This window comes from Bactrocera neohumeralis, unplaced genomic scaffold (assembly GCF_024586455.1).
Source record: "Bactrocera neohumeralis isolate Rockhampton unplaced genomic scaffold, APGP_CSIRO_Bneo_wtdbg2-racon-allhic-juicebox.fasta_v2 cluster11, whole genome shotgun sequence".
Classification (NCBI taxonomy): Eukaryota; Metazoa; Arthropoda; class Insecta; order Diptera; family Tephritidae; genus Bactrocera; species Bactrocera neohumeralis.
The window spans coordinates 18,542,924-18,557,543 of NW_026089624.1; the positions used below are offsets into that span (position 1 = coordinate 18,542,924).

A 14,620-nucleotide genomic window follows, 5' to 3' on the forward strand; every position below is an offset into this window, starting at 1 on the left:
CTCAATATATGCCTAACAAACCAGACAAATTTGGAAACCAAAAATTTACGACAAAATACCAACTCGTTCTAAAAAAATCTATATTCAAATCTGATCTCACAAATAACTCCTTTATTTCAATTTATTTCTGTGGGTTTCTTAGTGGTAGTTCGTCGTTTTGCTTTTCATCTGTTCGGTAGCCCATGAACTTTCAGTGCTACCAAAAAAAACCTCAAGGTCATGGATATGTACAACCTATCTTATAAGAGCGCAATGTAGATGATTCTCCGTCCTTCTTACAACTCTCTTACAACCTAAGGTTGTCAGTCTCGTTATGTTTAGTAATTAAAAAATAAACTTGATTGTATTTCAAGTATTTTTAAACTAACTCAATTACTAAACCAAAATTACAATCGAATGGAATTAATTATAAATAGGTAGATTGTTTTTAATAGTTGGATTTTAGTTTTGATCGTTCAAATTATAAAAAATTGTAACTGAAAACCTCACATTGCTCAAATGTTTCTATTTATTCGTCATAACTTTTGACATACTTCGTTTAATACGGACGGTCAGTTCAAACGGGGACTGTTTTGTCGCTCATTATCGGCAAATTCTCTTTTGGTGTCGCTCAGTACGCTTATGTGCTGAACACATAGAGCACGACAGACTGCAAGCGACATCTGTCAAATATTAAAGTACACACGTTCTTATGGACACAGTTATTTAGACAGTTGCACGACTAAACGACTGCAGGCTCTTAGTTGTTGCTCTCGCTAACTTGAAAATATTTTTAAATTTGCCGACGACCATAAAGAGGACAGTAGAGTTGACAGTAAAGAGGAGTGATGACACTAATATGTAAAATGTGAAATTTTTCAAATCACTAACAAATCTGACGTTATTTTGCAAGTTAAAGCATAAAATAGCTCTGTTATATCATTTGTGATAATAATTGATAATTTAAAACAAAAATATTTGACTATTTACTTATTTTTTGCATAAAAAATTTCACTTTGAACAAAATATTAAAATTTCATTGAAGTGAAAGGTATTGGTATCTCAACAACGATATTGTGTACATACAAAATGGACAACTGTGTTGTTTTGTGTACATGCCGGCCATTGTTATGTCGCTGCCTTCTTACAAATGTTCATGTAGTAGGATTCACGACGCCATTTACAGTTCATAGTCGTGCTGCCATGTCGTGTCGCTCTCTATGTGTTCGGAGCGTCATTTCGAATTTGTCTGTCATTCCCTTTCATAACATTTTCGCAAATGCTTGTGCGGTTCGGCTACGCTACACTTAGAGCGTATTACGTAGTTCTTTTGTAGGTTGGGAAGCTGGTTTCACATTTTGCTCACAACGAACTAGAATATTTAGAATACTCGCTATTAATATTTTCAAGGCTAAATTTATGACGGAAGTTTCACAAACTAAAGGTATTTAATACTTTCTGTAATTTTTTACGCCATATTTTATTTTTTTAATAATATAAATCTAATATATAAAATTCTCGTGTCACGGTGTACGTTATTGAACTTCTCTGAAACCGCTCGACCGATTTTCGTGAATCTTAGCGTGCATATCGGCTAGGGTGGAGAATCGGACAACATCTATTTTTCATCCTCCTAAATGTTAAGGGAAATTGGAAAATTCCCAAAAAGTAACATTTTTCCATACAAATTTTTTTTTTCAATTTTTGTTTGTTTTGTTTTTCAATATTTTTATTTGTCAAATATTTGAATCATTCAATTTCGGTTGCATGCTTTTTTTATTCCGTCTATTCAAAAGAAAAATTATTGAAAGTTATTCAGTGAAAACGTTATGTTTCACATAAAGTGATCAATTACAGATTGAAATTTCTTACGAAGCCACGAAGAGGTCGGCGTTCCTTTTGCCATCAACGTATGGCTGCCCAAGACACATAAACGACTACTCCCAGGATGCGATGACATACATGTGGAATTATGGAACGCGGTCAATCAGCAAGCGATCGGCACGATGTCACAGCACGACTTTTCAAACAACAGCAGCGATGTTTGATGGACTTTATCTTGAAGCAACATATGGTACATATATATTAGATGCTGGATGTATTCTGTTGAGTTGTAGCAAAAAAAAAGTTAGCCGCACATACACATTCTTCTTTGGATAGTGGATGGTGGTTACACCAGATCAAACTGATGAACTTATTTCTGCGGAAATTCCTGACGAAAAGAAAGATACAGTATTATACCAAATGGTGAAAACCAATATGGTTCATGGACCTTGCGGACACCACAATCCCACTTCGAGTTGTATGTCTGACAATAAATGCACGAAACACTATCCAAGTGCTTTTCTTTCGGAAACACAAACTTGAAATGATTGATATCCACTTTATAGGCGTCGCTCACCAGACGACAATGGCAGAACATTCAGCATTCAATTTAGAAGAATGAATATTGAAGTTGACAACACATGGATCGTATCATATTCGCCATTATTGTGTAATTCACATTCAAAACTCATATCAATGTTGAGTATTGGAGTTTGGTGTAATCGATAAAATACGTTTGTAATTACGTCACCAAAGGAAGTAACATGGCGGTTATTGGTCTTGAACGATACGGTCGATACCTGAACTGCAATAAAGCGCTTTGTTGGATATTTACTTTTGCAATTCATGAACGTTTTCCGACTCTTGAGCGTCTCGCAGTTAATTTGGAGAGTGTATTTCAACCCAGAGAATACAGTACAGCCAGTGGAAACACCGCCAGCAACAAAATTAACATTGACGAGACTTTTCTCAACTTTCGTCAGTGATCCGTTTGCGTGAACATTGCTCTATTCGGAAATACCTTGATATTATACCTGGAATACATCGTTAAAGAAATAGTTGCGAAGAAAGCAATTCCAACCAGTAGATTAACATCCAGCTGTGTTATCAACTAATGCATTAGGACAAATTTACACAATCCACCCGATAAACGACGATTGTTTCTACCTTCGGTTGCTATTGATTAATGTACGCGGTTCAACTTTATTTGAGTCATTGCGTACTGTGAATGGTACGGTGTGTGCAAATTTTGGAGAAGTAAGCCAGCAATTACAATTGCTGGAACATGTTAATCACTGGAATGAAAATGAAGTACGCACACTTTTCGCTATAAACATTCAGCCTTCAAATCCGCGTCTAAAAATTGGAAATGGATCAATTCCGGTGGTTCGATATCAATTCCATTTGTCGTTTATCAATTCACGAAAGATGAACTCATCACGAATGTTCGGACATTGGCCAAATTACTGTAACTATGATTCCTTAAGTGCATGCGCAATGTTAGCTGCCAAAAATACCGATGTTGTTCACTTAATCTAGAATATTCAAAGTCAAATTCCGGGAGACTTGCGCTCATACAAATCGATCGATCGTCTTGACAATGAAGACGACGCCGTGAATTATCCAGTGGAATTTCTAAATTCTTTGGAGAGGCTTGGTATGCCACCGCATTATTTGCGTCTCAAAGTTGGATCTGTCGTTATTATGTTCCGCAATCTGCGCTATCAAATACAAGGGGGCAGAATGCTTGATTCTACGAATTCCTTTGAGTTCTAACGATTTGCCATTTCAATTCAAACGTATTCCGTTTCGAGTGAAAATTGCATTCGAGATGACAATCAACAGGACACAAGGATAGTCGCATAGTGTGTGGCATAAATTTGGAAATGCTATGTTTTTCACACGGCCAGATATACGTGGCGTGCTCACGAGTTGGAAAACCATCTTTTCTGTACATCGGAACAAAAACCAAAAAATGTTGTCAAAATACTTAATTTCACGCAGGACAACGGCTGCGGGGTCAAAGAGCACTTCAATGAAACGGACACGTATAACGCTTCGATTCAGTATTTACTTTGGATTCACTTTCATTTACTTAGAGAAGTTCAACTAAATAACACTTAATTTTTGTAATCGAAATGAATTCATTACTGTTGTGAAATGAAATATAATTTTTCCTTTTCAAATATAAAACAAAAAAAAAAATTTGTATCTTTTAATCACCAAACGAAATTTTACATAAAACGAAGCAATTTGGTGGCGAAACGGAGTTCGCCAGGTTTTCTAGTTAAAATATAAACGCATCTTAATATTGTTATGAGAATGATAGAGGACCCGGCAAACTCTGTTTTGCCTTAGAGGAAACAAATAAGCAGGTTTTGGATTTTGTTGAGTTCTTTTTTTAGGAAATACAAATAAAATATTTAAGTATTTAATGGTTCTTTATTGTTCATGTATTCTAGTTCAGAGGTCGCGTTCTTCAGTTAAGTGCCTGTGATTCACGATATTTTCTGTTTAATTATCAGGCGCAAGAACAAACAACGCAGATGACCTTCCGTCCCTTGAACATGCCACATATTCCAGATTCAAACGGATTTTCGGCGGAGCATACTCCGAACAAAAATTTCCTCTCCTTCGAATTTTCTTTTGAGTATTGTAACGCTAATCACATTGTTCATCAATTTACTTACCACCAAACGCGTAGCGTTACATAGTTTTGTCTGGTTTATATATCGAAGCATTATTACTACGGGGCCAACCATTAGATGTAAATTGTGTGTTGGCAAGCCAGGCTCATTCACGGAGTTCGAATATTCAATTTATTAGTTAGTGGCTTCATTTTCATTCATTACTTAGCCAATAGATTTGAATTTATGCATTGATCCGATGTCCTCATTGTGAACGCGTACTGGTTAGTAATGATGTTTGTTGATAAGTTCGTCTTTCGATGAAACAAAGTTACAGAAATCATTGGGAAATGAAATCAATCCGCCCGATTCATCAACAGGTACTCAACCATTACTGATGCATCGTCAACTACTACTCAAAGAAATCTTCAGCAGATTTATCATTAGCAATGCAGTCATTCATTTCACAATTTGGCACTAGCATTTTTAACCCGACAAATAAACACAATTAAAGCACATGAAGTAACACATGTCTTCGATTAAGAGTAAAGCCCTATTACATATGTATATCTTTATTCATCTCAAGATTGTCATTTCTGGAGGGGATACGAGTTTGATGCGAAATATCTTCTGAAGTCGAGCCATGGTAACGCGACACTTTTAACGGACGATATCTTGTTACTCAACAGTCCTTTCATTTATATATACATATGTAATGTATACGTAAATTGCTGTTCTTTTACAATAGCTATGTGTTGTTATTATTATTATTATTTATTTTTATTTTTTTGAAGTAATGAAATATTTAAATGATTCTTACAAACCTGAACTTTGAACAAAAGCTAATGATTTGAGATATAATTTTTGTATTTATGAATTGTATTGAATTTTAACATAAAGGATAAAAAGTAGCCTATGTCCTTACCCTGGTTCTAAGCTACCTCCTCACTAATTTTCAGCCAAATCGGTTCAGCCGTTCTTGGGTTACATGTATGTAAATGGTGGAACTAACACGACTTTCTTTTATATATGTATATGTATACTAGCTGACCCCGCAGTCGTTGTCCTGCGCGAAATTATGTGTTTAGAAATAAAAAAGTTGAATTTATCATTTCACTTTTTTCCAATGTATCGCAGCTTGATAAACAACATTTTTTGGTTTCTGTTCCGGTGTACTATAGAAAAGATGGTTTTCCAACTCGTGAGCAGGCCACGTACATCTGGCCGAGTGAAAACATAGCATTTCCAAATGTATACCATACACTATGCGACTATCCTTGTGTCTCAAATGCAATTTTCACTGGAAACTGAACGGTATTTTTGGCAGCTAACATTACGATAATTTGTCCAATGTCCGAATATTCGTGATGAGTTCATCTTAGGTGAATTGGTAAAGGGAAGATGGAATTAATATCAAACCACCGGAAGTATCAATCGGAATTTACCCATTTCCAATTCTTATCGAATACGATGTAAAATGTCTTCGGCAGTGTCATTTTTGTTCGTATTCCATAATTGACGCTAATTTGATGGCTGATCATCGCGAAAAGTGTGCGAACTTCATTCCAGTGATTATCATGTTCCAGCAATTGTATGTATAATATCAAGATATTTACGAATAGAGCAAGTTGTCGCAAACCGTTCACTGACGAAAGTTGAGAAAAAACTCGTCAATGTTAATTTTGTTGCTGGGGGTGTTTTCTCTGTCTGTACTGTATTCTCTGTCATTCTCCAAATTAACTGCGAGACGCACAACAGTCGGAAAACGTTCATGAATCGCAAAAGTAAATATTATACAAAGCGCTTTATTGCAGTTCACGTATCGACCGTAACGTTCAAGATCAGTGACCGCCATGTTGCTTCCTTTGGTGACGTATGTATTTACACAGGTATTTTATCGATTACACCAAACTGCAATACGCAACATTGACATGACTTTTGAATGTGAATTAGCAACAGTGGCGAATATGGTACGATCCATATGTTGTCGACTTCGATGTGTTGTTAACTTCGATATTCACGCCTCTAAATTGAATGCTAAATGTTCTGCCATTGTCATCTGGTGAGCGACGCTGATACATTGGATATCCATCATTTCTAGTTTGTGTTTCCGAAAGAAAAGCACCTGGATAGTGTTTCGTACATTTATTGTCAGACATACAAACCGAAGTGGTATTGTGATGTCCGTAAGGTACATGAACCATATTGGTTTCGTATAATTCTCCTTCTATCTCTGGATCAGAAATTTCCGCAGAAATGATTTCATCAATTTGATTTGGTGTAACCACCATCCACCATCCAAAGAAGAATATGTGCGTGCGGCAAACCTCTCTTTTGCCACTCAACAGAGTAATCCAGCATCTAACAGCACCACATATACGTTGCTTTAAGATAAAGTTTACAAAACATCGCAACTGTTGTTTGAAAAGTTGTCCTCTGACATCGTGACGATCGCTTGCTGATTGCCCGCGATCCATAATTTCATTCGTATGTCATCGCATCGGTCATGTGCCATGGGCTGCCAATATACATACTTATGTTGATGCCAAAACGAACGCGATCTCTTCGTGGCATCGTAACAAATTTCGATCTGTAATTGAACACTTTGTGTGAAACACACATAACGTTTTCACGGAATAAATTTCAATAATTTTTTTGAATAACCGGAATAAAGAAAGCAAACAAGAAATTTGACAATTGAAAAACAAAGGGAAAAAAGTTGAGAAAAGCATTTTTGTATGAAAAAAAGTTATTTTTTTGGAATTGTCCAACTTTCCGACTTTTCCTCACGAAAAGCATACGGTTTTTTTGTTTCTAAACTTTCCTCGATCCACAGCGAACAACCTCTGAAAATTTCATCAAGATTGGTTCAGCTGTTCTCGAGCATTAGCGTTACTAACAGCATTCATTCGTTTGTATGGGAAAAAGAAAAGGGCTCTTTTTAGGGGTTTTTCGGCAAGCCATAAAAACCATCTTTGAGACTCAACGAACATTTTAAAAAAAGAATTGGCAAAATTGGTCCAGGCGTTTTTGAGTTATGCGCCAGCATTTAAAATCATGTTCGTTTTTATTTCCTTTTTAAAATCGTATTTGAAAATTTATTTTCTTCATAATTTTTTTTTCGGAAAATTTTCCAGAGTTTTCTTAAGTATTCTCCTTGTTTGGGCGGAGACCTGTCCGAATTGGTGGTAATCACCGAAATCGGTCCAGCCGTTCTCCAGTTATAAGCGTAGTAACTAACGTCACTTTCTTTTATATATGTATATAGATAGATATAGATAAAAAAGTAAAAATAACTCCATTTTTATTAAAATTCATTTGCATCCTTCTTTTCGTTTTGGAATTTAATATTTTTAAATATTTAAACTAAATATTTCTGAGTATCTTACTTTTTTTCTTCTACACCATTTTCTAAAATATTCCTATAATACTATACATATTTGAATATTACATACCAAAATAGGTAACCAAATCAAATTTTCCAGAGATATCCTACATATTCATTAGGAACCGAGCGCTATTGCAACCATGGAAAGCATTTCAAAATGAAAAGGAATGCTAAATTGCGTAGCTGTTAACGGTTGCATTACGCAATTTGTATAAATGGTTTTGCACACATCTATCTTTTCAATTATAATTTGTCATAATTTAAAACATCAAAACTATAATCCAATTATTTACAAGTAAGGAAGGGTGCAACCGAATATTTTATACTCCTGCAACTTGCAGGATTCAAAGCCAAGAAAATACCTTAAAGTGTAAAACGTCAACCAGAGGATCGGAATATAAACAATTTTATATATGTATACATGTACTATATATAACTCATACACTGACCGAAAATCATTTTATGATTTTATCTATTAAATATTATCATGCCACATACTAATCACCAATCACGATTTTCATTGAGATGATTTAAATATTGCCCGATATATGCAGTATAAAGTCATCCGGAAGTTCGAAAATCTTTATATTAGGTATAAGTGGCTCGAGAAGTATTGACCTGATTCCTTTTCTGATTCTTTCTGAATTTTGATTGTATATAAGTATGTATGTCCATACATTGACCGATATTTTCGGTCCAATGTCCAATGTAGATACTGGCGTTCATATATTCGGAATTTCGTTTCACAACTTATCGGAGCAACTTGGAGTTAGCAGGCGGTCATTACAACAGATGTTTCGTTATGACTTAAACCTGTTTGCGTACAAAGTTCAAATAACAAGCCGGTTACATCCTCGAGAGTGTATGGAGTGAATCAAGGCCAGAAATAATCCACGAGATGGAACATCACCCAGAATGTGTCACTGTGTGGGGCCATACTTCTTTGAAGACCGGTTATTGCGGAGCTCCAACCAAAATTTAAAACAAATTAATATCCCAAGATTAGCGGACCTGACTGATTTTATGGGGTTATTTCAAGCAAGAAGTGTACAAAACAAAACGAAAATCTTTATATTAGGTATAAGGGGCTCGAGAAGTATTGACCTGATTCAACGCTTTTTTGATACACTGACAACTGTTTGTCAGGAAAGAATTCTTTCTGAATTTTAATTGTATATATGTATGTCCATACATTGACCGATATTTTCGGTCAAATGTCCAATGTAGATACTGGCGTCCAAAACCAAACCCAGAAATCTGACTGAATTGAAGCAGTGCATTAAATCGATAATTGAGGCAATCACGACTTCAACCCTCAGGCCGGTTATTGCAGAGCACACAGACCGGTTATTACGGAGCTTCAACCAAAATTTAAAAGAAATTAATGTCCCAAGATCAGCGGACCTGACTGATTTTATGGGGTTATTTCAAGCAAGAAGTGTGCAAAACAAAACCCAGAAATCTGACTGAATTGAAGCAGTGCATTAAATCAATAATTGAATAATTTTCTAATTATGTGTTGCATATGCGTGGCAGAGCATGGAGGACATTGACGGGCCATAATTTTAAAAAATAATTAATTATACAAAATAAAATTTGCTGTATAATAAAAAAACAAAAATGTAATGCATTGATTAAAAAAAGTTATTACGGCTTGTTTTTGTAGGACGATTCGTGTGCCACCCTGTACATATACATATACAATTTTACTTTTTAATTACTACAAAATATCGAGACTGGCAACCTTGCGTTTAAGAGAGCGATCTCCATGGTGTATATTTTTGATTAATAATTTTTTTAACAATACGTGTAGAATTATTTATAATTTTGTGGCTAGTTAGGATAGAAGATTTCCAAAATATTTTGCACTCGATTTCACACAAAAACGATTTAAAGGAAACCACTGAGACAGTTGAGTTGTTCTTAGCAAGCATACCAAAAAATAAAACGTTTTGTATAATGCTTCATTTGGTTACTGACGTTTTGCCTTACCGTAGTGACAATATTCTTGTTGTTGTTATCTCTTGATCATGTTTGATTTGTTGCCTATGCTATTTATAAATAATTGTATTCGACTGTAATATTGATGCTGGTGAAGTGAAAATGTCAGTGTATGAAATTGGCCTCCTTAAAGTCCTGACATGTCACCAATTGCAAATGCTTGGGCAATCCTTAAGATGGATATAGTTGAAGAAAAACCCTAAAAGCTGTCTCATTTGATGGACTGCATCTTAGAATTTGGAATAATTTTCCTCAAAATGAGTATTTGAAGTTTGTCAGCTCCATGCAACAACGAATGGGTCAACTAGCTATACGAAATTATAGACATTGTGGATATTAAACAGTTTGATAACTTATTTTTTCTACATGTAATTTAGTGTATGTGTTTATTTTTTCCTTTTATAAAAGCAATAAACTTCTTTTTTGTTTTGAAATTACTTTAATTATATATATTTTGAAATATGGTCTCAATAAAATAAATAATTTGTTTGAAAAAATGTAAACTTTAAAATTTTATTCACTTCGCTCACTGATATTTCACTTTGATACTATATACTATATACTTACTTTTTCCGCCTACTGTATATGCTTATATTATAACTCACTTAAATTCACCTATTCACTAGTATCTCTGTTATAAGAAGCACAACTAGAATAAGTAATGACGACGTCCCGACTAAAGGTTAATCAAATTATTATTTTTTTGAAAAATATTTAATTTCCTTTTGCAGAAGACAAATCGAACATTATTAAATGAAAAGCGTAAATATTCAGCAACGTAAAGAATATTTTTTCATTTGTTTGCGTTAGCTTCATTTATTTGAAGTTGGTAATAAGTTTATTAAAACACCCTTAATTAATGCGAAACTTATGCGTAAATTTAGGTGAAAAATATAGCGGTTTTATAAAAGTTTCGACTTTCAGCGTCGTTTAGACCCTTTGAAATAAATGGCCGGTTTTGTTCGTACTTACTTTTAATTATGTAGATTAAAGAATTTTAAAACTGAGATCGAACTCAGAATTAGTAATAAGTCAGGCAATAATAAAATAAATGTGGAATTTACTTGAAGCATATCGAGGATGGAGTCATGTGTAGAAGTTCACGCAAGTGAGGAAAGTTCTCTGATCGCCATTCACTTGGGAATGGCCAGAAACGATTCTTTTGCACATGGCACAAGCAGCTCACTACTTCCGGTCTTTGACCAAGTATCCTCTGGGTAGCCTAAGAACATCCGTTTGAAGGCGAGCTAAAGTGAGAAGGCGAAACATTCCCTACAAGGGTTGTGCGCTGGGTTTGGGACCCGCCACGTAAAAAAACACTCCCAGTGAAGAGCTATAACCAGCCTCGGATGAGAGACCCCCCTTTTGATGACGACCATGGCAAACGAAATAAGAACTACGAATTGAGGGCATGCACCTGGAATGTCCGGTCCCTTAATTGGGAAGGTGCCGCTGCCCAGCTGGTTGATGTCCTCGTAAAAACAAAGGCTGACATCACCGCCGTCCAAGAAATGCGATGGACGGGACAAGGACAGAGACGAGTAGGTCCTTGTGACATTTACTACAATGGCCATATAAAGGAGCGCAAGTTTGGTGTAGGATTCGTGGTGGGAGAGAGACTCCGTCGCCGAGTACTATCATTCACTGCGGTGAATGAACGTCTAGCCACAATCCGCATCAAAGCGAGGTTCTTCAACATATCGCTGATCTGCGCCCACGCCCCGACGGAAGAGAAGGACGATGTGACCAAAGATGCCTTTTATGAGTGCTTGGAGCGCACTTATGAAGGCTGCCCCCGCCACGATGTCAAAATCGGGCTTGGCGACTTTAACGGCAGGGTGGGCAAAGAAGGTGTCATTGGCACTACGGTCGGTAAATTCGGCCTCCACGACGAAACATCCCCTAATGGGTTGAGGCTGATTGACTTCGCCGGGGCCCGAAATATGGTTATCTGTAGTACTATATTCCAGCATAAGAAGATTCAACAAGCTACCTGGCTGTCTCCGGATCGAAAAACTACCAACCAGATCGATCATGTTGTGATAGACGGAAGACATGTCTCCAGTGTTTTAGATGTGCGTGCGCTCCGAGGTCCTAACATCGACTCGGACCACTATCTTGTTGCAGCTAAGATTCGCACCCGCCTCTGTGCAGCAAAAAACGCGCGCCACCAAACACAAGGAAGGTTCGACGTCGAGAAGCTGCAATCACAACAGACAGCCGAACGATTTTCTACTCGGCTTGCACTCCTGCTCTCTGAGAGCACTCGTCAACAACTCGGTATAAGGGAACTGTGGGACGGAATTTCAAACTCCTTACGTACAGCTGCAACCGAAACCATTGGTTTTCGGAAAGTGCAAAAGAACAGCTGGTACGACGAGGAGTGTCGTGTCGCAGCGGAGAGAAAACAGGCTGGCTACCTCGCAACGTTACGACCACTACACGTGCGGGATGGGATAGATACCGAGAGTTGAAGAGGGAAGCGAGACGCATTTGTAGACAAAAGGAGAAAGAGGTTGAAATGCGTGAGTACGAAGAGCTTGATAAGCTGGCCGACAGGGGTAATGCTGGAAAATTCTACGAGAAAATGCGGCGGCTTACAGAAGGTTTCAAGATCGGAGCGTACTCTTGTAGAACCCCCAAAGGTGATCTAGTCACTCATGCCCAGAGCATACTTAAATTATGGAGGGAACACTTCTCCAGCCTGCTGAATGGCAGTGAACGCACAACACCAGGAGAAGGAGAACCCGATTCCCCAATCGATGACGATGGAGCAGACGTTCCATTACCCGACCATGTAGAAGTTCGAATAGCAATTGCCCGCCTGAAGAACAACAAAGCGGCAGGGGCCGACGGATTGCCGGCCGAGCTATTCAGACACGACGGCGAAGAACTGATAAGGAGCATGCATCAGCTTCTTTGTAAAATATGGTCGGACGAAAGCATGCCCAACGATTGGAATTTAAGTGTGCTATGCCCAATCCATAAAAAAGAAACCCCACAATCTGCGCCAACTACCGTGGGATTAGCCTCCTCAACATCGCATATAAGGTTCTACCGTCAACAAACTGATTGGACCTTATCAGTGTGGCTTTAGACCTGGCAAATCAACAACCGACCAGATATTCACCATGCGCCAAATCTTGGAAAAGACCCGTGAACGGAGAATCGACACACACCACCTCTTCGTCGATTTCATAGCTGCTTTCGACAGCACGAAAAGGAGCTGCCTTTATGCCGCGATGTCGTCTGAATTTGGTATCCCCGCAAAACTTATACGGCTGTGTAAACTGACGTTAAGTAACACCCAAATCTCCGTCAGGATCGGGAAGGACCTCTCCGAGCCGTTCGATACCAAACGAGGTTTCAGACAAGGCGATTCCCTATCGTGCGACTTTTTCAACCAGCTTTTGGAAAAAATAGTTCGAGCCGCAGAACTAAATAGAGAAGGTACCATCTTCTATAAGAGTGTACAGCTGCTGGCGTATGCCGATGGTATTGATATCATCGGCCTCAACACCCGCGCCGTTAGTTCTGCTTTCTCCAGGCTGGACAAGGAAGCACAGAAAATGGGTCTGGCAGTGAACGAGGGCAAGACGAAATATCTCCTGTCATCAAACAAACAGTCGTCGCACTCGCGACTTGGCACTCACGTCACTGTTGACAGTCATAACTTTGAAGTTGTAGATAATTTCGTCTATCTTGGAACCAGCGTAAACACCACCAACAATGTCAGCCCAGAAATCTAACGCAGGATAACTCTTGCCAACAGGTGCTACTTCGGACTGAGTAGGCAATTGAGAAGCAAAGTCCTCTCTCAACAAACAAAAACCAAACTCTATAAGTCACTCATAATTCCCGTCCTGCTGTATGGTGCAGAGTCTTGGACGATGTCAACAACGGATGAGTCGACGTTGCGAGTTTTCGAGAGAAAAGTTCTGCGAAAGATTTATGGTTCTTTGTGCGTTAGCCACGGCGAATACCGCATTCGATGGAACGATGAGCTGTACGAGATATACGACGACATCGACATAGTTCAGCGAATTAAAAGACAGCGGCTGCGCTGGCCATGTCATGGTCATGTTGTCCGGATGGACGAAAACACTCCAGCTCTGAAAGTATTCGACGCAGTACCCGCCGGGGGAAGCAGAGGAAGAGGAAGACCTCCACTCCGTTGGAAGGATCAAGTGGAGAAGGACCTGGCTTCGCTTGGAATATCCAATTGGCGCCACGTAGCCAAAAGAAGAAACGACTGGCGCGCTGTTGTTAACTCGGCTATAATCGCTTAAGCGGTTTCTACGCCAATTAAGAAGAAGAAGATATCTCAAAGAAAATTGGTACTTACCCATTGCTTTGGGATCCAGCTGATATGGAGGTATACCACAATGCGCAGGGGGTGGTGTCGTAAGCGGATCGCCATTATGACAGAAAAATGGCGACAGGCCTATTTTATTTGCCTGAAAAAAACGAATATATTAATACTTAAGCAGAAAGCAGCAGTACAGCAGATGCCCTAGCAACTAGTAACTACTAACCCTATTAGACCAACAATAAATACGTTCGCAACAAAGGCGTTTAACTGACTGAGGGATCGCCACAAACAAAAAACCTCTCTATGCCTCAAAGAACTAATCTCAACTAGAATGCTGTCAAAGTTTAATGATATTTCATTCAACTATTCTCACAGTGATTATTATTCTTGTTTTCAATGGAAAAAGAAACATACAATTGATCCAAAACCATTGCTATATTATGAAAACTCTACCCCAACATATTCAGTTGTGAAGTACTGGTTTCTTTA

General features: G+C 38.0%; 1 protein-coding gene across 15 annotated transcripts in view; it reads right to left on the reverse strand.

The window, feature by feature from the left end:
* Window positions 1-14,620, reverse strand: part of LOC126766087 (protein pangolin, isoforms A/H/I/S) — a 247,852-nt gene that overhangs the window by 152,038 nt on the left and 81,194 nt on the right. For all 15 annotated transcript variants that reach the window (XM_050483830.1, XM_050483832.1, XM_050483831.1 and 12 more), the window contains one exon: window positions 14,165-14,276. In XM_050483830.1, the coding sequence (XP_050339787.1) occupies window positions 14,165-14,276 (112 nt within the window). The remainder of the gene's footprint in view (window positions 1-14,164; window positions 14,277-14,620) is intronic.